General features: G+C 38.1%; 1 protein-coding gene across 6 annotated transcripts in view; it reads right to left on the bottom strand.

The window, feature by feature from the left end:
- The window catches only part of RGS17 (regulator of G protein signaling 17), a 76,174-nt gene that overhangs the window by 12,807 nt on the left and 36,987 nt on the right, over positions 1 to 26,380 (bottom strand). For all 6 annotated transcript variants that reach the window (XM_039569256.1, XM_039569254.1, XM_039569255.1 and 3 more), the window contains exon 2: positions 19,621 to 19,764. In XM_039569256.1, the coding sequence (XP_039425190.1) occupies positions 19,621 to 19,739 (119 nt within the window). In that variant the 5' untranslated portion in view covers positions 19,740 to 19,764. The remainder of the gene's footprint in view (positions 1 to 19,620; positions 19,765 to 26,380) is intronic.

The raw sequence follows: 26,380 nt of genomic DNA, 5'->3' as shown, positions 1-26,380 counted from the left end.
TTTGGTTCCATGGAAGAATAACACCATGGAAGGAGGAAACAGCCTGTGTAGGTTGCAAATGCAATAGGGTGTTCATTTGAGTCTGTCTAAAAGAGAATGAAGCTGCCTGTTTTCCTTCCTTCATCACATGAGCAACAACTAAGCTGTACTGAAATAATTTACTTGTCAAGCACTAGACATTCAAGGTTTGGATGCAGAGTCTTACTGGAAGTAGAACGTGACTCATCTGAGAGCAGTCAGTATACACTACTAATTTAATCTGTTATCTGGGATCAAATACTGTTTATTTTGCTTATGCAAAATCTCTGCTAGACTTGGGAAAACCATCATGGGTTGATGAAGGGGAAACAATGAATAGTGAAGTAGTGAGTGGTGAATAAGAGGAATAGGAATAGGAACAAGAAGGCCATGTTGACTTCATTGCAATGTTTTTTTATCAAAGGAATAACTGATAGACAGTATGCACTTTGATTTTCTTAAAAACCTCAATAAAGAGTTCAGATTGTGGGCCTGGAACATAGTATACCAGTTTTCTGGTATCTATACCATAGTGACAATGCAAGGTACACACTTGGCCCTGATTCCTTCATCTCACCATTCATAACTGGACTTTAATGGCTGAAGTTAGTCAGCGCTGCAAAATAGAGAACTCTTCAAAGAAGTGTCATACTGGGTTGGAACACGTTTGAGTATTGCATTTAAAACTGTGCTACATTTGTAATGCATCTTGGCCTAAATTCTGCATTATGTTTCCTGTGACAAAACCAGCACTACATTTCAACTTCTGTTTATCTTCATCCATCAAGGCTAGAGTTCCATCAAATATGTTACTTTTGATATGTTTTTTCCTGTGAATGAAACTATCATTCTTATACTGAAGTACATTCAATTCAGGCATGTTCTGTTTTCACTCAAGGAACTGCTTCATGATCTCTTAGAAAAATAATTAAATATTTAAGCATTTGTGACTGCAAAGCTAGCTTGAAAGCAGCCTTTAAGTAACTGATCACAATAACAGATTGCTTCCTTTTAACTTGAAATGACAACACTGCACTGCTCTTTCCTATGTTGCTGTCTTCAGCTGGAAACATCCTATCTGTTCACGTTTCTCTGTGGAATTCAAGCAGTCCACAGAAGCAAAGGTGTTCTGCATACCTGGAGCTGATGTCCTTGATACATTAATCCATCATTGAAGCTATCAGATTGTGTCAGAAGGATTATGCTTATAGTGTAATACTAAACAGACTAAAAGCAACAGGCTAAAGATTAACAAAATTATTTTAGTTAAGGCTTTAAGAAGAGGAAATTGCTGATACACCTTATCAAAAAGTAGTTAAATGAAAGGGAGGTGTACTAGAGAGACATCTGATACAAACTAACATCTTTGGTGCTATTATTATTTATTAGTTGGAATACACCCAGCAGATATCCTTGAAATTTGGAGATGCAAATTAGCCATGATAAAAGCACAACAAAACTACTAATGCCTTAAAACGGGAGAGTTTGGGATGTCTAAAGGTGAGTTTAAATGGAAAACACAAGCATGAGTTTGTTTTCTGTTTATATGGAAGATTTGTTCTGCCCACTTATATGCTGATTTTATTGCTCTGGAGAGTACAGTAAAAATACTTCAGTGGCCTGAGCTTGATGCACTTTTAAAATATATCTTGGGTTCCTGACTGCTACAAAACCAGTAAGTTTCTTGAACTACTGCAACAGTATTATTACGAGTAATTTCTGCTTGGAGTGAATGCATTTCTATTTTGCAACTTCACACACTTTATAAGTAAAAAATTAATGATCAGGGACTACTTGAAGAAACATACGTACTGAAAAAATGACCACAAATAAGATTAAGCTGGTCCAGGTTCCTAGCTGATGTGTTTTTGGGGGAACTGCTGGGATTTAGAAAACAAATCTTTATTTATTTAGCTGCTATTATATGGCTGTTAATATTCAAGTTCAGCAATTAAGTAATTGTTCTTTTGAGTAATTACTTAGCTAAATCAGTATTGAAGCATCCTGTTGCATGAGAAGATAAAGCCAAGCTAATTGGATAGAATCATCAAGAGAGTTGAGCAAATATCTCACTGACTCTTCCTCCAGGTGTTTCCAGCTGATGGTTTTAGCCTTTTTGTAAGTTGAATCCCTACTGATGCACTTACCTTCTACTGCCATTAAAAAACTGAAGGTAATTTAGAGCTTGGACCTGACCTTTCATTCTCTGTGAACAAATGGCATTTAATTGCTTCCCAAGAGTCAGGTTCTCATGGACGAGTAGCCTAAATCTGGTGAATCATTGAAATTACTGTTATCACTATGTCAAGAAAGCATTGTGACTGGTGCCAGGATTAATGTTCTGCCCATGCATGGCTGATACCAGCTATTACTCACTTAGGTATTTTCTCTGTTATGTGCATCATATGCAGTATATCATCACAGTATTTTGCAATTATGTCTGGCACTGAAGAGAATGTGACTATTAAAACCTCTTGCCTTAGTGGTGTTTTTTGTGCTGACATGCAGATAAGGAGCAGAAATCAAACTGGGACACTGTGAACTAGTTTGGTAGGCTATTGGGTTGGCCATTCAGGAGATCTGTGCTCAGTTTCTACTTTGTAGATGAAGTTTGTAGTCTCTGTTGGGCAGTGACTGCATTTTAGGCTGGACCAGTTTATGTTACACAGTAGGACCATGAGCCCTCAAGCCACAACAGTAACAGAAAAATCTTCCTTATTCTAGGCCAAAGGTCACATTAAGTCAACTGTTCATACATAATCTAAAAGCAGAATTTTGTTTTCAGATGAAAATCAATATTCAGATAAGATTTTCTGGATAACAGATGTTCTGAAGGTTTCCTTCACTGATCAACCCTTTGATTGAAAGAATGTATCTCACTGGCACTGCACTTCTCCCTATCCTACTCCTAGAAATTTTTATTATCATCAGATCAAGAGGCATAATATTTTTAACTTTCTTAAAAAACCCACCACATCTCTCTTCCCACAGAAGACCTCAAGAGATCAAGATTGAATTTTGATTTTAAAATTACAGTGGTAGATGATGTAAAATGACCATTCCCCAAAACTCTTGAAAAACACAAGTTGAATTTACCAAATAGATTCAGATAGGAAATATCTTTTCTTTTCTGTTTGGAAGAGGAGAAGCCTTTAAACAAACAAATTACTGCACATGCAAACAAGAACACGTTTAGTGCATTCTTCTGAAATGAGGGGAAGGTGGTTTTCAAAACTCTTAGTGTTGGTGCCCCTCTTTGTCTCAATCTTTCGCCAGCTGGGTACATACCTTCACCCTTCCATTCAAAATGGGTGTGCTCCTAATGATCTCCATGCTCTCTGATACCTTTGCTTTTATTACAAGTGTCTGGCTTAAAACGTGTTATATGAATACAAATATATTTTTTCTGGTTTTAATTCAGATGCAAAAAACTGCATGATAGAATCTTTTTCATTTTTGATTGTAGTTCAATCTGATCAGACTGTCTTCAATACTGTGGTTCAACAGTCAGTGACTGAAAAATCAATTGTTTGCACAGTTCTATTCAGAAGCTCACTCCTAAATGCCGAGGCATGCTCTGTTAGATGTCAGAGATAGATGTGGTCCCTATATCCCATATGCTGTATTATAATGGAAAAGACAACTCTACTGGGATTCATCAATTTCTTTTATGAAACCTGATTTAACTTATGACTCAAAATCAATTTATCACCTCATTTTTTCGTGGCAGCTAGAATATTTAACCTTGATGTCATTGGATACTAGTCAAGACTGTGTTTGTTTATGCACAGAGGCAAATGATGATTTTGCTACACTGTGCAAATCAATAATAATGAAAAATAACTGCAATATTATTGTGATCCATTCATAAAGAATAATACAGCTAGATTAATCTCAAATCACTGTCTTCTATCTCCCTTTTAATGTCACAAAAATAGGCATCAATGAGAATGAAATGTTACATGAACAATATTATCCAAGGATAACTTGTTTTTTGTAAGCTGAGTAAAGGGCAAAAAACTTGCTTCTATTAAAGTTAGGAAAAGAATTCACTTTGTTACAGTAAGTGAATAATATCCAGAATGGCTATTCTGAGAAGAACTAGACCTACAATAATTATTTTTATGAAGAGGTGATGCCTTGTACTAGACACTTTCATAGGCTCAGATAAACTTGCAATATATCCTTCAGGCCCCTGGCTGTATTAGAGAGAAAGGAAATCCATCTCTTACCTGACCTCTGAGTTTATGTCATTGTAAGAATAGCAAGACAGACTAAAACTCTAAAACTCTTCTAATAATAACAGTATTTCCAAAATGTCAGCCAAATCTGTGGTAATAAATGAATTCTAGAGTGGAGGCTTGCATGGATGCGTGGAGGTCTGCAAGGCAAACATAAGTGATGTGTAGTAAACTTGTTATTCCCATGTCTGCCTTGGTAGTCTGTGAGAGACTTTGAAGGGGAATGGTGGTCAAAAGCCTATGGAATCATTTGCTTAAACTGATCAGAATCTGGTCTTAATTCAGTCAGAAGAACATAACAATTTTTTTACAAATAAGAAACAGATCAAAAAAATTTGAAGTTTTTTTTGTCATTAGTGTCAATCCTAGTTCTTGAACAAGATAATGATTTACAGCTCTTCACTGAATTCAGTAAAGAAATGTAGGATGTGAAATTTTATATTGAAAACAAGTTAGAAATTTAATGAAAAATAGCTACATCCTACTCTGAGTAAAAAATTGTCTTGTGCTTAAAACTAAATGATGAGATTGTGTTTAGCAGACTGACATAGGAAAGCAGTCTGTTGGGGGAAAGCCAACAATTACCATAAGGCTATAATCAGCCTACTTGGCAGTGTCCACTGAAACTATAAACTCCTTTCAAAAAGTCCAGGTACCTGTGGTGCTAACTTTTCTGAGTGCCAGAGTTATATTTGCCTTAGGTGATAAGATAGTGCAAGAAGCATGTATAATCCAAATTGTTTTTAAAAGAAAAAAACAAACAAGCATAGACTCCAGCTTGGACTCAGTTGTTTTAGAGTAGAAAAAAAAATATGTTTGCAAATTGAATTTATAAAATTGACATCTGATTCTGTGAGTCTTACCTCATGTAACTAAAAACTCCAAACTTTTTTTTTTAAGAATGCAACTATTTGCAAGTTAACCATCCTGGAGATTTTGTAGCAAAAACTCTTCCGATATTTCAAAGCATCAGGTGAGGGATAGAATGCAGAGTCACAAACCTCCCAGCTCTTTGTTCAGCTTACAGTGTGGTCTCATTGTTTTTGCTTGTAACTATAAAAGCTGCAGTAAAAACCGGCCTGGTTTTTTTTTCTCATAGGTCACAAAAAGTAAGATAAAGTGAAATAAGTGGATTTTCTCTTCCAATGCTTTGTCTCTTCCAATGACTAGGAAACATACAATTTTTTTCTTTCCAATTTTTCTTGGTTTTATTTTCCCCCTTGATTCAGTTTGTTTTGTTGTAGTGTGTGTAGTGTTGTCGTTCATATTTGTCCCCTTTTTTAATCTGTTTGAAGAGCATACAGCTGAGAAACAGTCTGTAACAGATGGTTGGACACTTCTATGTGCTGTGAATGTGCTTTCAACAAAAAAGCTTAGGATCCTCTACTCAGGATCCGGTAATATTAAATGCAGGCAAACTTCTGGCTCCCATGCACACATTTCTGCACACCATAAATCCTGTGGGCCAAGCAGGAGCATAAGGTGTAAATTTTCAGGTCTGATTTTTGCTAACCAGGATGGATGCAGAAGCTGTTTCACAGGCCATTCCACCAGGGTTTTATGGAGAATGCAGCTGACTGGAATTGAGTTTGTGTTTTGCACAGATTTGACAGTTAAAATTAGTTTACTTCTGAATTGGATTTCTAACAAAATAGTGTTTGTGGAAAAGTTTAATGACATTTCATAATTGCTTTTGATTGTTTTAAAAATAATTATTGTTACAATTTAAAATTAAATAATCAGTTGTCTTGGTTTTATTAATTGTTAGTTACCATAATTCTAACTACTCTTCTGTGAGTAATTCTAGTTAATGTAATAAAAGAACAAATCTAAATGAAATATTATGCTTAAATTTAAGAAGCTCTTTAGAAAAATTACATTCTGTCATAGCAGATTTCCAGTAGGCTTTCTGATAACAAGAAAAGAGATTTTCTGTTAAGAAAACAGCTCATCAGGAAATCCAGCAGCTATAACTCTTAACTTCATGATACACGGAGTATTTACTAGAGCCTCATCTGTCAGAGTCCTGCAAACATCTCCATTTTTCACCCAGAATCATGTTTATACTAAGAGCTATGCAGAGAAGTGTGAAGAACAATGCCTTACAGCAGTAAAATCCCAAAGCACAGCAAAACCTGCATTTTTCTTTTGTATTTGAAATATCCTTGCTTCCCTAAAACAGTCTTGAGATTTCTAGAAGGGTAGCATTGATGGTATGGCTGTGGAGTGTGTGGACACAGGAGTAGAGATGTAGTCAAAACCCCTCGTGCCTACAGATGGGTATCTTGGCCCATTCACTGTCTTACTTCTGACATCAGTGATGTAGCAGCAATCCAGGGTCACTGAAAGAATCACTGCCCATTCTCCTGTGTTTGTTCTTTAGTGCTGCTCTTGCAGTGCTATTTCAACTCTTCTGTGTGAAGGGATAGCTTTCAGCCCTGTGAGATATTTAAGATTTCAGAAGGAAATACACTTTAAAATACTACAAATGAATAGGGTCCTATTTTTCTTCCTTGTGAAAACCTGGACTAAGTTCTGTGAGATCTTTTGTTCAAAGGCTTATGATAAGGCCAGATCATCTATGTTGAGAGTTGTGAACTTTCCCATGAGAAATAAGAAACTTCTCAGTTCATTTGTGATTGTATCTTTGAATGTGGGGGAGAGTGGGTTCAATTTCTTACTGGTTTTCTGTTGCTGTGTTTTCTTAATATTGTGCAGCATTCAGCCTAATTGGTCAAAAGTCAATACAGATTCAACTACAAACCATAAAAGAAAAAGGAGATTGGTGGAAATCACAGTTTAAGACATCTGGAACACCTCAGGCTATCAAGGTCTAGTCAGTTAAGACGTTTAGCTCTGTCCTGATAGTATTAAGTATTAAGCTATTCCTCAGCTTGAGTAGAAGCAGAATTGAACCCAAATTATCTACTGCTTAAGAGTATAATCATCTCTTTGTTAATGGGAAGTCTTGGCCAAGATTTTGGAGTTTATGTAAGATCATTATATAAGGCTATTAAATTGCATCCCACATAGCCCCTCGAAGGTAGATCATCCTTACTGAGATATGAGTGCTAAATTAAAGTAAGTCATAGAGGGATGTGCTCGGTAAAGCAAGTACTTAAAACGTTTTAGCAAGTCTGCAGTGTTTCACTCTCTTCCCTTTCCTGTGTATTTAATGTTTTAAAATGGAATAGATCTAAAATCTGGTAACCTTTTCTCTTCATAAAGGACAGTCAGATTAACAGTGTCTTTCTAAAGCCACAAGCTATATTTTCCTGCTGTATTTTCCATCAAAGTTGAAATTAGAATATGTTTGGCAGACAAATTGGCAAATTTGTCCAAACTACATTTTCCTTTTGGACCCCATGAAAAAATATGAAAGCAAAGCCTTGTGGAATTAAAAATCCACATGTTAATACATCTTACATCATAGATTGATATTTGCAATGTGATCTTTGAAGTAATTTTTATATTGATTCTTTTGTCTTTTAGAAAATATTCAGAAGTACATTGTCAATGGAAAAACTAACCTCCTGGAAAACCCTTGATAAAAGGGACGTTATCCTAAAATAGTCCCCAAAAGCCCCAAAAATGTTCTGCAAACATTTAAGATCTGAGTTTCAGTCTTAAAACTGAGTTCAGTGCACCGAGTTCAGTGGTTCCTGATGCTGAGAGGGAACCTCCTGTGTTGCAGCTTGTTTTCCTTGCCTCTGGTGTCCTCTCACTGGGCACCACCGAAAACACCCTGGCTCCACCGTCTTTGTTCACTCAGTTCAGGTATTTATACATATTGCTAAGGTCCTTCCGAGCCTTCTCTTCTCTAGGTGGAGCCATGTCAGGTCTCTCAGCCTTTCCTCACACCAGGTGCTCCAGCTCCTCAATCATTTTAGAGGCCCTCTGCTGGACACTAGTATATACAGGGCTCTTGCAGTGAAGAGCCCAGAACTGGACACAGTGCTGCAGGTGTGGCCAATAGTGCCACGAACAACATCTTTAAAAAGAGAATACAACTGAGGAATATTTTCGGGGTCTACTTAAAAAAATGCAATTACATTTACATTTCAGGATGACTTCAGAGTGAAGGTGAGAACTGGTTCTCAAGGTCAGTGCAGGTCAAATGTTATGTGAAAGAAGACTGGCCCTTTTAATGGACGGCCTTGCTGAACGTGTTGTTTTCTTCCTCTGCTCTTGTGTGACTGATTTAACCTACCTACCTCCAGATATTGCAGCTCAGCAGGAGCTCAAAGGCAGATGGAAACTACCAGTGTGCACTGTACTTGAACTTCTGAAATAAAGGACAATATCTCCCTCAAACTTAAACTAGCCATGAGCAAAATTTGTAACTGTGCAAGAGAGGAAAGAACTAGTTATTTAAAGCAATCTGACTTTCCTATACTCTTTTTACTCACAATATTTCTGATCTTCTGAAAATCTGTAAGCGAATATACTTTCTGCTGGATTTTACCTTAGAGAGATTATATTACTTTTACATAATGATAGCCACAACAGGAGTAATTACAACTTTTGTAAACTTTTAGTCCTTTCTAGGATATGTTTTTGAGATTTTTGTTCTCATATGTGGAATGTAATTTCTGTACAGGTAGGAAACCCAAGACTTGACAAAGTTTTCTTACCAATGATTTCTAGTGGAGTTATTCTAGCTTTCTTCCATTACTTTAGAGATGGCTTCTGCTTTAGGCAACATTCAACTCAAGGATGTATTTCTCTTTTCAGGTCACCCAACAGATCGCTAGTCTGGCTGTCAGCTTCATTCCTTCCTTCAGAATAATATTACCATTCATATTCCATCTTGTATGATGGACACATTTAATTACTAGACAATCTGCAGTGTCCTTACTCCTGGATACAGCTGTTTTGCAAACAATTCCTTCATATATTTGAGACAATTAAAAGTGACAGTTCTGTATTATTCAAAGAAATGGAAATTGTAACCCTTGAAAGGGTAGCTAGATGAATAAAAGCCCTCCAAATCACTAGCAAGCAAGCCTAATGGTCTCAATTAATTCTGATAAATGAGCCTAGTCTCAGTTTCTGTTGTGGCTTTTTCTTTATTATTCTTGGTTTTCAGATATCAAAGTAGGAGCAACAGTAAAGAATTGAGCTTGAATACAGTCACTACTTTGGTAATGTAGATAGATTCCACAGATTTAGATGTAGTTTCAAAATGGGAAGAAATGCCTGGAAACATTCACACTAAACTCACATTTTTCTTTTCATAAGGCGTTGCAAAGTAATCCAGTTAAAGAGAGCTTTAGGAAATTTCAAAGCATAGTTCCTACTTGGATGTTTATGGACACCATATTTTGTGAAATTAGCCTGGACTAAACTAGTTTAAGCTTATCCACATCACAGTCAAGTAAGATGGGGGAATCTCCCACTTAACATTCTTCCAGAAAACAAACAGGATTGAGACCCTCCATGCCAGTCTGTGTATATTACAGACATCTGTTGTGTTGGTGCTGGTTTCCAAATTTTGTTAGAAAAAGCCCTCAGCTGGGAAGCACTTTCAGCATGGATGTCAACAAGAACTGAAATTACCCATTCCTCCACAATGGGTGCTCAGCATCTGCCAGTATCAGGCCCTCACCCAGGTATTTCAGAAGAACCACAGCTGCCATCTAGACAAATATATGTGCTATGGAATTATTAAGGATGACTAGACAAGACTCATATCTCCTTTGCCTTTCTGACTCACATAATGAATGTCTGACCCACTTTTCCAGTGAGAGGATCTCCATCTAATAAGTGCTACTTACTAGGGGTCCAGACTCATTTCCATGAAATATTCTCATTTTTTCTCTTTAAAGCGCTAGACATTTATTCCTGTTTTAACTGACATTTTAAACCAATTTGGAATTATACATGGTTAAAAAATAAACCTATGTGAGATGGAAATTCTGCTGCTGACAGATTTTAGTAGCCTATTTTTTTCTCTTTTGGTTTGGAACTACAGGCTGCATTTATTCTTGCAGATAAAATGGTCTGGGAGTGTCTGGAGGTTGACTGGCACCACATAGCTACAGTCCACTAAAGCCCATACCCAAAACAGGGTTTCTGCACCTGCCACAGGCCATTGACTGAGACTGCACTTTGGCACTGGCCAAATCTCTGCCAGGGAGTTAATACTTGCCAACAATTTACTGTACATGCTAGCTGCAGCCCATGTTAGACCCTGGCCCTGTTTAGTTTTCTGGTATAGACACTGTCAGTGTGCTTAATTTGAATAAGGGTGTTTTGTTATTGTTTTTGCATGTTGAATATCAACGTTTTTATTATTCCACAATGAATAAAGTTCAGAGGGTTTGCAAGGGAGCTTTGGCACCTTTAAAATGTCACCATCTATCAACATGCCTTACTTCAGCTTATATTTTGATCTGAGACCCATTGTGACTTTTCATGTACTTCTCCATTTATGTGGTTTTCAACAGATTTCTGAGTTAATGCATCTTTGTGTAAATACCTAATTGCAAATCTGTCATAAGAAAACCAAAACCAGCCCAAACCATGTCAGGGGAGATTTTGAAGGCTCCAAAATCCTAATACCTGAAAATCACAGCATAAGCTGCACTCGGGTATTCTCAGCACTCATGACTTCTTATTTTTTTTTCTTTTCTCCACAGCAACAGTCAAGCTGTGCTCTGGTGACAGAAAATCTGTCATGACATTACGAATCTTCCTACAGCCACTGTTCCACAGACAGCTAGCTGAATAGCATTTTGGTGCAGGCAGGTGGGAAATTGGTATGAAGGGTGAGGGAGAGCCAAGATGCTGATGCTCTGAAGCAATCCATCTCTTAAACAGCCTCAGAGGAGACACCAAGCTGCTTTTCAGCAGTGGAAGTGATTCTGCCACTGCTTTCTCTCCCTCTAGTCTCCTCAAGAGCAGCTGTCCCTGAATACACTCTTGTGTGCGGTGCCAGGACAGAATCAAGATAATTTTCTAAAGTTAACTAGATTTAGTCTGCTCTCTCCTTCTAAGGAGCTACTGTTGGTATCTTTTGCAGCACTGAATTAGAATGAGCCTTGTGTAATCCCAAATCCCCTCTGAGCACGTATTTATTCTTCAATTTAGAAGGATTGTAGTTCTAATTTTTTTTACTGTAATTTTCTTTACAGAAATGCTTGCTTGAAATAGGACTATTTTCTGCAGTTAGACTGATCAGAGGTTTGTATCTTAGTAGTACTACACACAAAGGAATCTGCATTTCATTTGTGAATCTTCAGAAACATTTATTTAGAATTTGCTAATCTATTATGTTTACAATCTACTCATTCTCTAACCTGCTTGCATTATCACAGATGGGGAAAAATGTCAGTAAACACATGAGCCTCCATCTGTTCCTCAAAATGAAATGAACTTTCAAAGTTTAAATTATTAAGAATAAAATCCTGATACTAGGAAAGCTTGGCACAGAGAGCCCAGGTCTGGTTTTGATGTTAATGAGGATTCTACCACTAGCTTATGATAAAAGTTAACAGAGCAGCTGCATAAGAAGCTGTTGCTCCACTCTTCACATTAGCCTTGTATTTTTATTATTTTTTTATGGGGAGAAAAAAGTTTACCTCATACGTTTGAAAATAGAAACATTTATCAGTTTGCATGGACTTGGACTCAGTTTACAGTGTTAAAAGTTTTTTCAAACCAGAGTTCTTGGTTGGAAATTAATTTAGAATTATTTATATATGCTGAACATCTGTGTAACATCTTGTGTATCTTTGTGCTTCCACCATGATTTCACGGTTGACCGGCAGCGCCTTAGTGAATACCCTTTGCACCACTTGCCAAAATAAATGCAGTGTGTAGCTCACAGCCTTCTCCTAGAGAAGGACATGATTTTAATTTGCTTTGCATGTCCCACAAAGCAATAGCCTGCATCAAATCTACTTGGCAAATTTCCTGTGGAAACCCCTTTCTGCTCTGGGAGCTGGTGGCTCACTGTACCTGCCCCTATTCCAAGGCTGTGCAAGAGCTTGTGCTCCCACAGGAATTTGGAGGTAAGTGGCAGGAGGCTGAGAAGAAGAAAGGAAGAAGACAAAAGGTGGTGCGTGAGCTTGGACTAAGGGATTTCTTAGTTGCCTTTTGATGAGGGGAGGTGAGATATATTTGATTAATTTAGAAGAGAGCTCCACAGTGACCCAGGCAGGTTCTCGTGAGATTCAGTAGGTTAACTTTAGTCTTTCATTAGTTTTTTTACATTCAAATTTTGTTTTCTGTAAATTTTATTTCTAAAGTCCTTTTGGTTTGCCAGTAACATCTTGTTTTCCTGCATTCACATCTTACTCTTTAGAAGCAGAAGCAGGAAAATTTATGGGCTCGTAGTCAGGAGAAGTTAGCATATCTGTGAGCTCCCCTACCTTTACACCTTGTGGCAAAGAAATGTGCCCTGCTCTTTTGAAAAGGTAGCATTTCACATCTGCTTCATAGGGATGCTTATCCCAAAGCTGCCTTTACTTGCCAGCTCTGGAGCTTTGGGATAAGCTGTGTATTGAATCACATATGAGGTAAAGGGGTGGTCTGGCTCAAGGAGAGAGCAGACTTCCAGGAATTATTAGGCTAACACTGACAATCTGGCCCAGTGTCACAGAAGGGCACAAGCCCAGAGGTTGGCAAGTCAGGCTGTGTTGTCCTAGGAGAGTTGTGTAAACAAGCATGAACAGAGCCACCTGTCCCCAGCCTGCCCTGAGGACCTAAACTTCCATAAATTTACAGCAAAATCACTTCCCCTATCTTAACCCTAAAGGAGAAAGAGCTTATTAAATTTCATACCTATTAGGAAGGCATGCTTCCCTGCTCTGTTTTTTTTTCAGTTTAGAGATCATCCTTTTCTTTTGCTTTAATGGGAAAAGAAATTATTTACTTGTGTATTATTTAGTAAGTACTGTTAACTTACAAAAGTAAGAAAAAATAAATACTTGACAAGCGATTTATTTTTAGTGTGTCTTCTGCTTATTTTTCCAAATGCTGAGAATTTAATTATTTTATTTTAAGTATCTCAGGAAACCTTGAGAGGTCCTTTTCTGAGGACTAGGTATTTAAATCCTCAGTCCACACTCACCCCATGGTGCATTCCAGCAACAACAGGAATGTTTGCCAGCTTTCTCTCATGGCCTCAGAACTGAGGATATGTGGATTTAAAGACAAGGTGATTTAAGACTGATTTTCATGAAAACCATGTTCAGTAGGTTGTGTGACAAGTCAGATAATGGATTTTATCCAGCTTTAAATACTACCCATCAAAGAACTGATGCTACTTTCTTAAGAAAGCACCAGTGCTGCACATCACACTCTCATGATCAGATGATACTGTCCCATAGCTGCACAAAGCATGAGCTCCTGTGCTAGTTAAGCCTACTTTCCCTCAGAATAAATTATTCTCCAGGAAAGAGACAGAATGTTTTCATCTTTGACCTCTGCAACAGCAAGTGGTAAAAATGTAATATTCTGTGATATTTTAAAGTATGAAAAGGCTCAGATTGGAACATCTTTTCCCATTAAATATTTTTAAAAATATCACCTGCTATTTCAGTAAAATAGAGAACAGTAGCCTGCACTTCTGTATTCTGCACTAGAGTAAAGTAACTCCTGATGCATTTTTCCATATTTGCTTTTTCACAGGTGTGATGTTCTGAAAAGGTAAACACAGACAATTGAGTACATTTGTTTCAGACATGTTGTCCTATGTGTTCAGGGAGGAAAAGAAGAATTAAAAATAAAATCTAAAGAAACAATATATTCTTCAATATCAGTGCTTTTGTTTCAATGATAAAGATTTTCTTTCCTTGCCAGAAGCTTTAACAAAATCCTGGAGCCTGGGTGACTTTTTTGTGCCAGCCCACCTCTAGTCTGCTCCTAGTCTAAAAGTTGTGCTGCAGACAGGCACTGGAAGAGGGATATGGGTTTTGTTTTTGACATACTTATGAACATGTGGCTGTAATTTATTGCATTAAATTGTTTTTGTATTCTTTGCTTCTCTGTCCTTCAAACTTTCTACCATAGTTAAATAAAATAAAGTAGCCATGACTGTAGCCCCCAGAGATTATCTTGTATTGACTCATGCAAAGCCTTGACACTACTTTTTGATAGCAAAATAACATTGAATATGCCAGGAAAATGTTATTCCTCTCAAAATACTAGAGCGGTGGGAAGTGCAAAAAAAAAAAGTGGGGTTTTTGTTGGGTTTTTTTTTTTCATTTAGAGCACACTGTTTGTTAGGAGGAGGGTAACACTGAACCCCATAGAGAACAAATATTAATGCAATTTACAGTTGTTCTTAGAACTGTTTCTGCCATTTCATATTCATGGCACAAGTGACTTGTAAGCTCAAGTTAACTGCTAAACTCTTGCAAGGAAAATGTTCCCTTTAATAAAGAAAAATATTTGTGTAGCAACGTCATCAGGAAGAAGTTTCAGAGCAACTCACAGCAGTCATAGACACGTTGTAAGAACTGAAGAGAGAGGTTTCTTGCCAAGAGCAACTCTTGTTTACTGCCAAGATGGCAAATACCCTATCTTCCCTGGCATCTCTTGTGTGTGGGAAACTCTCTTCCACAAGTCTTCAGCAGTTCCAGTGGTTACCTTTTCAGGTAAAGGCCTTTCAGCTCACTCCCTTCAATTGAGCTACAAGTGAAGCTAAGCGATCATCTTCACTTATCCCCTGGAAGCCTTTCCATGTCCCCCAGACTGCCGTACTGCTAAGGTCTCTTGCAGGGTAGATGTCACAAGCCTTCTGAGCCTTCTGTGTACAGTAAAAGGAGACAGATTATCGGGCATCAGAGTTTTCAAATTCACTGAGCGCCTTATGAAAGGAAGAGGGGATAAAAAGATATGACTCCTGCTCTAGGTGGGAGACAATGGAGGAAGCAAAAAAAATTGGAAGAAAAGCCAACCTCCCTGTGCTAGTGCCTGAAGAGTTTTTTTGAAAAAGGCCATTTGCAAGTGTTTGCAAGAGAGCAACTAGTTTTATGTCTGCTCAGGAAGCTGGAGTAATGGATTGGTAAATAAGGTTGGGGAGGTGAAATAGCAGGCTTACTCCTCTTACCTCGCCAAGCTGAGAACAAAACTATAAAGTCATGGCTTTAAGTACTAAATGGGCAACTCTCTGGAGAAAGCGTAATTGAGGAAATTATGGACTGTGATGTTAGAAGACTTGCTGCAAATTTTGCAACTCAGGCTACCCAAGTCATTGAAATTACACCTCGTAAGGAAGCACATTCTTCTGACGTCTATTGGAATGGAGCTTTGCAAAAGCTTAAGACATGGGGTGATTCAGTTACAGAGCTGTAGGTACGTGACTGGTACTTATCTGTTAGCTGCTTTAATTAGGCAGTGTTCCTGAAATGAGTGCCTAAGGTCTATGTCTGGTCAGTGAAGAGAGGAAGGTCTACAGAAGGTCTTCACAGGGATGTATCATCTGCTTCTGCTGTAAGGGGACAAGCTTTTCCTGTTGGGAACTTCAGAAGCACTTTATTTTTTTCCACTGAGGCAGACTATTTCCTTCACTACTTGTACTCAGAAACAAGTTTAGAGCTTAAACTAGTTGGGAAACATTGTGAGCATACATATTAAAATAAAAATAGCCATTTTAATAATCCTGTTTATCTCCATTCTTTTCCAATCTGAACAAAGCTTGGTAATAAGTCTTGCTTTGTCCCTGTAAACTGAGCAATTTACTGTCCTGACGATTATCAGTGCCAATAGATGTACTGAGTCTGGCTGGGATGGAGTTAATCTTCTTCACAGGAATCCTTATGGTGCTATGTTTTGGATTTTTGACCAAAACAGTGTTGATAACTCATTAATGTTATAGCTGCTCCCGAGCAGTCACTGCACAGCATCAAGGATTTCTGTTTCTCACATTGCCTTGGCAGTGAGCAGGATGGGGGTGCACAAGAAGTGTGAGGGGACACAGTTGGGACAGCTGACCACAACTCACCAAAGGGATATTCCGTACCATATGACATTGTGATCAGCAATAAAAGTTGCAGAAGAAAAAAAGGAAGGATGGAGTTTGAGTGGTACAGCGTTTGTTTCCCCAAGTCACTGTAACATGTGATGGAGCCTGGCTTTCCTGGAGATGGCTGAACTGATGGGAAGCTGTGAATGAATTTTTTGTTCTGTTTTACTTGTGCACACAGCTTTGCTTTATCTCAATGAAAGAGTTTTGTCGCTTTCACTTTTCTGATTCTCTTCTCCATCCTGCTGGTGAGGAGTGAGAAGCATCTGCTTGGGGCTGAGTTACCTACAAGGATTATCCCATAACAATAGAGAAAACCTCTAAAGAGTTGTTACCTTTAAGAAAGACATAATAGAGAAAAACAAAAAAAAGGTTTGGAACAAGATGTACTGCATAGTTTTTCAATCTAATTTTTTGCTGTTAACAAGTCTCTATTAGGCAAGAAGTTTGTTGTTTCCCCAAACAAAGGTGTGAATATTTGCCTATGCTGTTGTGCAAACAGAAGACTTAATGCCTATTCTGATTTTAACATGGGGTAGAACAGAAGAAAACAAGCATCACATGATTCAAAAAAGGTATTTTCAGAATTCTAATGATTTGTTTGGATATATGAACTATTGAACTAACTGTTTGAACAGGAAAAAAGGAAAATATTTTACTAAAATCGGCACATACTCCCTCCATTTCTGTAAATGGTGAAGAAGTTGAGGCAATAAGAGGTTAGTGATGTAAGAGCTATCATCAGTCACACACAGGTGGAAAAACTGAAGAAAATTCTAATCTTGATAGAACATTGCCTTTCCCATTAATGAATCCAGCAACATTTCCAGACAGGTATCTCTTGAGAAATTCATGTTACTCAAACATAAAGACCTGTGGAACTAGGGAAAGCATGTAATAACATTAGGTCCAGAGAACCTGTTACAATTACTGATTAGGATTTTCTCTTACAGAGGACTACCTTAGAGAATTAATTAGCTAGAAACCCCTGCATATGAGAGAATAATAAGTTAGTTACTTTTTAAATTTTTTTTTTGTAATTTTTTAGTGTAGACTACTGAGTCAAGAACAGTAATCTGTACTCCTCCTGGACAGTTCTGATTTACAAAACGCATTTGGCACCACAATCAGTTACTTCATTTTAATTGAGATTCTGAAACATTTCATACTGCTTTTTTCAAAGTTTTGTCCCATCTCTCCTCTAATGGAATTTCCACTACAGAATCATAGAAGATACAGCTGGAAAATACTTAATACATCACCTTTTCTGTCTTCTTGATTTTAGCAAACATGAGTGATGTAACTATTCCTTTGATCACTTATTTGACTTAATCTTGAAAACTAACTAACAGGATTTCTCCATGCTCAGTCTAACCTATTTTGCAAAACAAAAAACCAAAAAAACCCCAACCTCAAGCCCTGAAAAACCCAGAAAGATAGAAAAAAAATTACTAGAGCAGTTGAAGATACTTCCTATGTTTTAAACAATAATTACTCTAATTTAGATTTAAGATGCATAATCTGTTTACATATATAATGGTATTGCCTTCCAAGGACTGGAGGCTTCCAAGGGTCACAAGAGTTTCAAAATAGGGTAAGGTTGTCAAATAAATTTTCTTGAGTTACGGCATGCTTAAAAAATAAAATTAGTTATCTTTAAGCTTGGTAAATTAGACGGATATTTTATGGCTATTCATATTCTAGTATGCAAGGCAAAAGCCAACCCTAGCTGTACATGCACAATGATGGGCTTTATTTCCATTCAGGAAAGAGATGTTGTATTCAGGGTGGGTAACTCCATGAAAACATCATCTTTGGGGTTGTTAAAAAATAAGCAGACAAATTAGTAACAAAACTCAAGAGCAAACACAAACCATGGTGGACCCATGTCTTGACCTTGATCTAAAGTAGATTTAGTCACACATCTCAGACAGGAAATAGTAGAATAGGAAGAGTACATAGAGAGACACAAGGTAGGTGAGTAAATAGGACAGATAAGGATAAATCATGGTCTGGGGCTGTTTCTGTTTCACAAAGATTAAAATAGAGAAAACTGTGGAAGAAAAAACAGCTGAAGGGAGATATGAGAGAGCTCTGTAAAATCTTGACCATCCTGGGAACAATTAGTCACTGATCTTCACATAAGAACAAGGAAGCATCAAATGAAATTAATTTCTAGAAGGTTAACACAAATAAAAGGGAGTAATACTTCATGGAGTGCACAGGCCCATTGTAGAATTTATTGCTAGAGGGAACCCTGGATGCCAAAAGTTTAGATGAGTTCAGGAAGTCACTTCAGAAAACGGTTTGGCAAATTAAGGAAAGAAAATTCCAACAAGGTCTATAAACCACATGGAAATGAACTCTGGGCCAGGAAATACCTAAGTTGCAGATTGGCAGTAGTTGTGAGGTATTTTACATTGGGTAAGTTGAGGAGGTGCATGTCTACTTGTTTTATCCTTTCCTTGTGGTATCTGATAAAGGTCGCTTCCTGAAATAGGATACCGAGATAAATGAATCTCTGGCCTGTAACAGTATAGTTGATATTGTGCCCTTGTCCCAGAGCAGAGAGAAAAGTGACAAAACACCCTCTCTTTATTTCCTATTTAATAACCTTCCACCTATTTTGCAATATGGATTGAACATACTGCAAACTTTAATGATAAACACATGAGCTCTGGCTCATCCTTGCTCCAAAGGTGAAACTGGAAGTAACAGCCAAGGCAGGTCCACCCCGCTACTGCCTCCAGGGTGTGTCAGTATCTTGGAAAAAAACCTGTCCCATTTGGTACGTAGTGCATACATGCTGGTATGTATTTTTAAATATACTGAAGCAAATAGCCTCAGATTTTAGATTAGGGCCAGATGGCTGATTGAAGTGAAAAAAACACAGATACACAGAGGAATGGTCACTCCAAAAAACCTGAACTGTCTAGTTAATATGATGCCAGGCTCTGAACAGTACTGCATGTCATTTACCTTATATTTCAATACTGTGTTCATAAAAATAAGAAATAAACACCTGGTGCATCTCAAGACACTGAGAATTTAAAGGTATTTCTGAAACTAACTTTAAATCTTTGACTTTACAAGTGAACTCTGTTGAGGAAGGGACAAGCAGCCACTAAAATTATGCCACTCCATTTAAAAGATAAAGTGGAATTTAAGGCTCGTGTTTTCAGATTACAGAATTTATATTAGTAATATAACAGGACACCACATATTCACACAAAAGATGTCCAACCAAATCAGGGAATTTTTAAATCAAATTTTTAAGTAAAAAGTTAACTTGTGCCTCCTCTCCCAGAAGTTTGCATGTTCCCAGTGCTTTCCATTCTCATTGTTTACCTGTGGTGGATATGGAAGCAAATATACTACAGGACATACCATGAACAGCTGCAGCAACAGCACCAACAAAAGCAACATGTGTTGTTGGGCCTTTGGTTTCCAGGTGCTTGAGACACAGCTGATGTTCCTTCATTTTGTGACTGCTGCCTCTTTCTCATTTCAGCTACTTCAGTGCCCAAGTGGCTATAAGAACACAGACATAAGAGATGTACAGAATTACTACAGACCATCATAAATTACATTCACATTTCTACAGCAATGTCTGATGCAACTGGTTCTCACAGCTCATGGCAACAAAAGCACGTGACCATCAACTGAGCTGGCCAAGAAATAGCTCCTTTGTGTTAAAAGCAGTTTCCAGAAGACCACATTTCAGTGACACATTTACGCTCCTGTGCCGTTGAATCACACGCATTCTTCCTGCTTTGGCAGGACTCAAAGGGCTGTTTATGATCAGTGTTTTTAACAGCAAGCCACACAACTTGCATAGCACTTGGTAGAGACTTGGTTGCTCCTTACCACAAGACTATCACAGCTCTTTCCATTGTACTAAAAATACAGCAGGATGGTTATTCACCTTAAACATGAGTTGGAAACTGATCTTTTCCACTTTTTGACTTCTTTGGTCTATGCTGGACCAATGACATTAATGGAATAGACAGAATATGACAGGCAGCTGTCTGGTAAGAGCCAAGATTTTTAGATGTCATAACTCAGAGGCTTGCTACTTAAGAGTTATTCTCAGTAAATAAAATTAATAATAAATATGTATTTAAAAAATTTATAAAATACTTTTCCACCTTTGAGACTATTTTCTGGTCACAGATCTCTTCTCATTGACAGTTTTTCCTAGGTTTTATTAGGCCAAGATTTTTTTCCTCCCATTGACTTGAAATATGCAGCTGGAAGTAGTTTACCATGCATTATCTAGTTTTCAAAAGAAGTTGAATATTTATTGCTAAGTTACATTACTTAGGAAGGTTTAGATGTCAGGGTCCTTCTAATGGCTCACACCTTTGTACAACAACTATAAGTTTCCCACAGTAATGGCTAGTACAAACATACAAATTGGAATAAATTTAGTACTTTTGCCTTAGAAAAAGTACTAACAGATTACCAGATTACTGTGGGGAGGAGCCTGGTTTAAAACAGAAGCAGGTAGAGATGGCCTGGTGTGAGCAGCATGCACTGTGTTCCACACTCCCAGGGCATGCTGCTACAGCCAGGAGTGCTGGAGAAAGGAAAACTCTGATTTACCACCTGGGTACACCATGCACAAACCAGAGATGTGCTGCTTCTTCTACATGCACTCAAGCAGCAGCTTTGAGAGTTTTCATTTACATGGTTGTTAAAACTCCCGAGGTTTTTATTCTGTAATAGTGTCCTTCATGACAGCTTACACACGACCACACAAAGACAGAATACTACGCTGCAGAACTCAAACTCATGCTCCAGAACTCAAGGTTGGTGGTTATTGCAGCTTCTTGCATAGCTACCTTTTCCATGTATACTGTCACTGAGTAGAATCAAGCAATTTCGGAAGTGTTTGGTCAAATCAAACAATGAAGAACCATTTAACTATCACTGGTAGGTGCACCTGCTTATGCTACTGATATTACTTATGGTTTATAGCTGCTCTTGAAAATTAAAATGACATGCAAACAAAACCCACACTTTTTTTTTTTTTTCATGTCAAATGCAACCCTCTGGGGTTAACAAAGGATGCTCTGGCATAACTGGGTAACTGCCCAAATTTTTACAATAGATAGGAAGGCAGGAAAATTCTTGAAGCATAATATGTAGTTCAGAGAGTAAGTGACAGTATGAAGTCTCTTTCTCCAAATTACAGTGCAGAACTTCTGCTGACTGTGCGTGATGCAGTTAAATTATTTCATAGATAGCCGTGTCATGCTGTAAATTGGTATTTTCTTCAGCAAGTGCAACGGCTATAGTTAAAGGAATTAAAGCCAGATATTTTCAAATGGAATGCTTGTTTCTTTTAAGACAGTGATTCTAGAAATATTTGTACAACAACAAAAAAAACCTAACAAAATTTATTAGTATCAGAAACCAGTCAAATTACCCATATTTAGTCATTTTTTGGGCTGTAATCCCATTCATTCCACCTGTGTACCTGAAGTCAAGCATTTTTTTCCTCAATTTTAGCTGTATATAAAAAAATGTACTATGGCTAGAATATGTTGCACTATAAATAAGGGGGACAGGATGAAGGTTATCCATTCAGACATGATGATGACATTGGTGACTTTGCTGTAGTTTCACAAAAACTTTACCAAACTGCAAGATGCTGCTGCCACTGATATTTATTTCTCTCCCTTTTCTCCTGCTCAGCTCACAGTTACTTAGTCCCTCACCTGAGCTTTCCCCCTTCTCTGTGCTGGTGGCAGCATTTGTACAGGTACCTGGTGAATTGGGTAAAAGAGTAGGCATGATTTAAATTTAATCTAGAGGGAAAAGAAAAAAAAATGGGTTTAACTTGCTTCAAGTCACTTTCTCATTTACCTCGGGAAGATGTGAGCACTTGGGCCAGAGCAAGGGAGAAAACTGAACATCAGGCAAGGAGACTGTGAGGACCACTTTCTTCCATTCCTGCTCACACTGTCAGCAAGTGATGGTTAAATGGGTGGGAATTGTGCAGCTGCAGAAAGGTCAAATCTGCATCTGCAGTTCCCAACACACAGAACATGGCAGAGAGGTACAATCAGAAATGGGGTTTCACAGGAATGGTTCACACCTTTAATCCTGCCCAGCAACCTCAACCACTGAAAATTCTCCAGCACTCATCTTTTGGGATGGACTACCATGGCCAACTGTTTCAGAGGTTTGCATGTCTGGCAGGACACAGAGTTGTGAGGAAATGTGGCTCTCCATTCTAGAGCATTTCAGGAGAAATAGCTTCTTCCAAGGCTGCTCCGTGCCAGTCTAGCCAGTCTTTAGAGCAGAGTTGCTTGTTTTGCTATGCTCTAACTGCTCTGGAGTATGGGAAGGCACATAACCCACCCCCTGTCTGGCCATGCATTATTTGGAGAAGGAAAAGGGCAGTCCTTGATTGCAGGTACAGTAATATTTATCTATTTAGGCTGTATTTGAAAAGGAAAACAAACAGATAAAGGAAAGAAAAGAATCACAGAGTCATAGAATCATACAATGGCCTGAGTTGGAAGGGACCTTAAAGATCATCTAGTTCCAATCTCCCTGCCATGAGCAGGGACACCTTCCACTAGACCAGGTTGCTCAATGCCCTTGAACACTGCCGGGCATGGGGCACCCACAACTTCTGTTGGCAACATTTTCCAATGCCTCACCATTCTCACAGTAAATAATTTTTTTCCTAAGGAAGGAAGGAAGAAAGAAAGAGTGAGCAACTCCCCAAAATCCTGTATATACATCCAAGGAGAGTGTGCATTCTGGCCCTAGTACAATAAAGCATTAATTGCAACGTCAGCAAAGTGCTGCAATGGGGTATATATTGACATGGGTTGTAAACATGGATACATGTACTGGGACTATCCTTACCTTCCAAATATGATGGGGAAAGATCTTACTGGCACAGTGGGAAAAAGTTGTATTTAATGCATTTCAGATTCTGTCCTTTCCACAGCTGACGTTGGTGTTTGCTCTGACCCTTACTGTGTCTCACGGTACAAAAAAAGTGATTTTTCTTGGCATGACTGCTGCACTGATCAATAAAAGCATGACATTGAAACTCCAAGCAATGGGATGGTGTTCTCAGTGAATACATGAAGTGTTCACTCCACTGGCTTAACCACTGGCTGAAGTCAAAGTCATCAGCCCTGCTCTTCTGTTTGTGTTGCATTCTCTCAGAGAGCTTCTAAGCTGAAGTCTGTAAGAAATATGAAAAACCCACCCTGTGATGCAAAACTATTACGTTTCCTGAGGATGTAGTTGGATGGGTGGAAACTTTAGTTTCATGCTTATTTTGGTTGGATTTCATGTGTCATGTTTTATTTGCAAACACCAGATGTCATCTACGCAAAACAGTAATTGATTCAATTAGATTATTTAGGATGCAGAAGCAGGAATATCTTAATTCTTGGCTATATTTAGAGGCTGAGTAGACAGAGGGTTTATATTTGGTGCCTTGGCCCAAGGCACAAAAAAGAAATTTAGAATCTTTGATTCAGCAAGTCACTCCAATGAAATGAACAATTTTTCTGAAGTGTCAAAGTTAGTACATCATTGTGAAGGACTAGAATGTCATGAACTGATTCTGAGTAGACCTTCTAGAACAGTAGTACAAATAACACACCCTGTCTCCAAGACCTCAGTTTGCCTTTTAGCTTTTTCAACATTTTTATTCTTCCTGAGACCCTCTAACTTGGCAAAAGTACCAGATGGTGAAGGTGAGCCTTTTTTCTGATGGAACAGTTTTTCTCCTAGGTACACTACGTATGATCTCTCAGACCATCATGTCACAGGTATCAATTTCTTCTGCTAGTTTTGCATCTGGTTCTTTGCCTCCGTTTGGTGGCATGGTTTACTAACAGTGTTATGATTTCCATTTGTACTGTTAGGAAATAGGAATAGTATTCCAGCTTGCTTGACTGACTCATTCTCTTGCGGGTGGGTAGGTATTATGGCCCTTTGAGCAAACCCACAATCACGGAGGACTTCATTTTGCAGAACATCTGCTGTCCCTGCTCTGTAGCTGAGGAAAGGAACCCAAGGGTACAGCAACTGTTTATTATACCAGTTATGAGACAGGTGCTCTTATAAGCTGCAGAGCAAGATCTGTGCAACCCTGTGTGTATCTTCAATCTTGCAATGCTGGAAGATTATGAATACTAAAAAACCCATAGAAATTTGGAGTAAGGTTTCCTATTAGTTTTGGAACAAATGGCACAAGGATCTATTTCTGTGTTTAGATAGTGTAATTACCACTTATTCCACTGGGTTCCCAGGAGTAATTATCACAGAAATCCCCTTGTGCACAGACCACTGTCCTGGGAAGAGCGCTCAAAAGAAATAACTGATGGAAGAATCATTTGGTTTATTACATTTATAGTGGGAAGCCCTGTTGAATACAGGCTACGCTCCTTTCAAATTCCATAGAGTACCTCTAGAAAATGAAAAGAAGGCAATTTCTGAATTGTTGCACCTTTCTGACTCTCCCCCTCCTGTATGATTTGCGCTGTTTTAGCTAGGTTTTAAAGTGTTTTCCCCAGAGATTCCCAAGATATTGGATGGGGCAAAAAACACAGGCTGCATAATTTCAATCATTTAATTTGATGCCTCTCTTCTGATGAAGAGATTTTTTTTATTTTTATTTTTTTTCCCTTGGCCTCAAAAGGCTGTCTTTACAGTTCTGCAATTTTCTGAACTTTTGGCACTGTCCCATCTGGCCCTCTTTGCTTGTTTTGGAGCCTCCCCTTGCACATGACCCTCTTGTAATAATTTCTGTCCCCCTCTTAGCATAGTGAAGGCATTCCCTGGAGAGGCTCATGCACTATGAAATCAGAGAAAAATCTTGAAACTCCACAGGGGATTGAGAAGAGTTTCTATCCTATTTTCTGGAACCATTATCTAATGGCTGTTTTGAAAGAGAGAGATCGTATAAGGGTGAGGACAAACATGCACCGTTTTATAAAGAGAGGAAATGGCATTTTGTCTTTTGTTGCAGGTAGGACACAATGTCTAAGATTTTAGGACAGAATTGGTGCAGAATCAGCTACAGCAATCTGTCTTTTTTCAAACTTTGCAATAGGCAAGAAAGATCACCTTGCAAAAGAAAGGTGCAGTCAGTGACTTAAGGATATAAAGGGTGATTTACCCTCCAGGCAAGAAACTTAGCCCTTAAAATATCTTTTTTTTTTTTTTTTGTGATCTATCACATCAGTTCTCCCACCTTGCTTTACTTCTTTTGACTTTGACAATAAAGGAACAAAATCTCAACTGTGTAGCTTACATAAATTCATACGTTAAACCAGCTTATTTCAGATCCAGATGTGACTCTATCAATCTCAACCATACTTGCTTTCACTGTCTTTACTGGCATTCACTTGATTCCTAACAGGGATTTTTTTTAAGTTTAGGGATTTTGAAAGCCTTCAAACCCTAAGTATTAAGGTACACAATATCCATTTAAGACCCCATCCAGGCTTCACTGTAAGAACCAAAATGTACACTGAGGAAAGCTTTGTATCCCGTGAATTCAAGACTTCAAACTACCATTTTAGATTTCCCATATATTTGGAAAATCTCAGTGTTTATAAGAACAGAGTTACATTACCACTTCCTTGAATTTTTTAAATGAGTTGTTTGGGGATACTTGCATGACCTTTACAATATTTTGATTGGTTCCTTGAGTTTTAGTTTCCTAAAACAGTCAGTAGGAGAGTGACAGAGATAACCCTGTAATACAGTTGCTTTTTTTTCAAATAGTGAGGTTTTTTTTAAGTGGTCAGTCAATTTTTAATGTATAGACCACTCTTTGACTTGAAACACTAAGCAAAAACCCTCAGAGAATGCTGTGATGTGATACATCTAATGATCTGTGATGTGCTGTTTTAAATCCAGTGTGATATGCTATCTGTTTTAAATCCATAGGGTTTTTTATGAACAGACATTCTAGAGTAACAGAACCGTGCAACAGAGTCTGGATACAGCTGCCAGTTAAATAATATCACTGATGCACGTGCTGCACTTGCAATGCAAAGACAGCCCTAACACAACATTGATTTCTTATTTGTGCTGTCTTCATTCATCTGGAGGAGTGTTTTAAAGCTAAATGAAGACAGACCACAAGATTTTACCAGAT

Source organism: Corvus cornix, chromosome 3 (genome assembly GCF_000738735.6).
Source record: "Corvus cornix cornix isolate S_Up_H32 chromosome 3, ASM73873v5, whole genome shotgun sequence".
In the NCBI taxonomy this organism is placed as follows: domain Eukaryota; kingdom Metazoa; phylum Chordata; class Aves; order Passeriformes; family Corvidae; genus Corvus; species Corvus cornix.
This window is presented reverse-complemented; position numbering and strand designations above follow the sequence as displayed.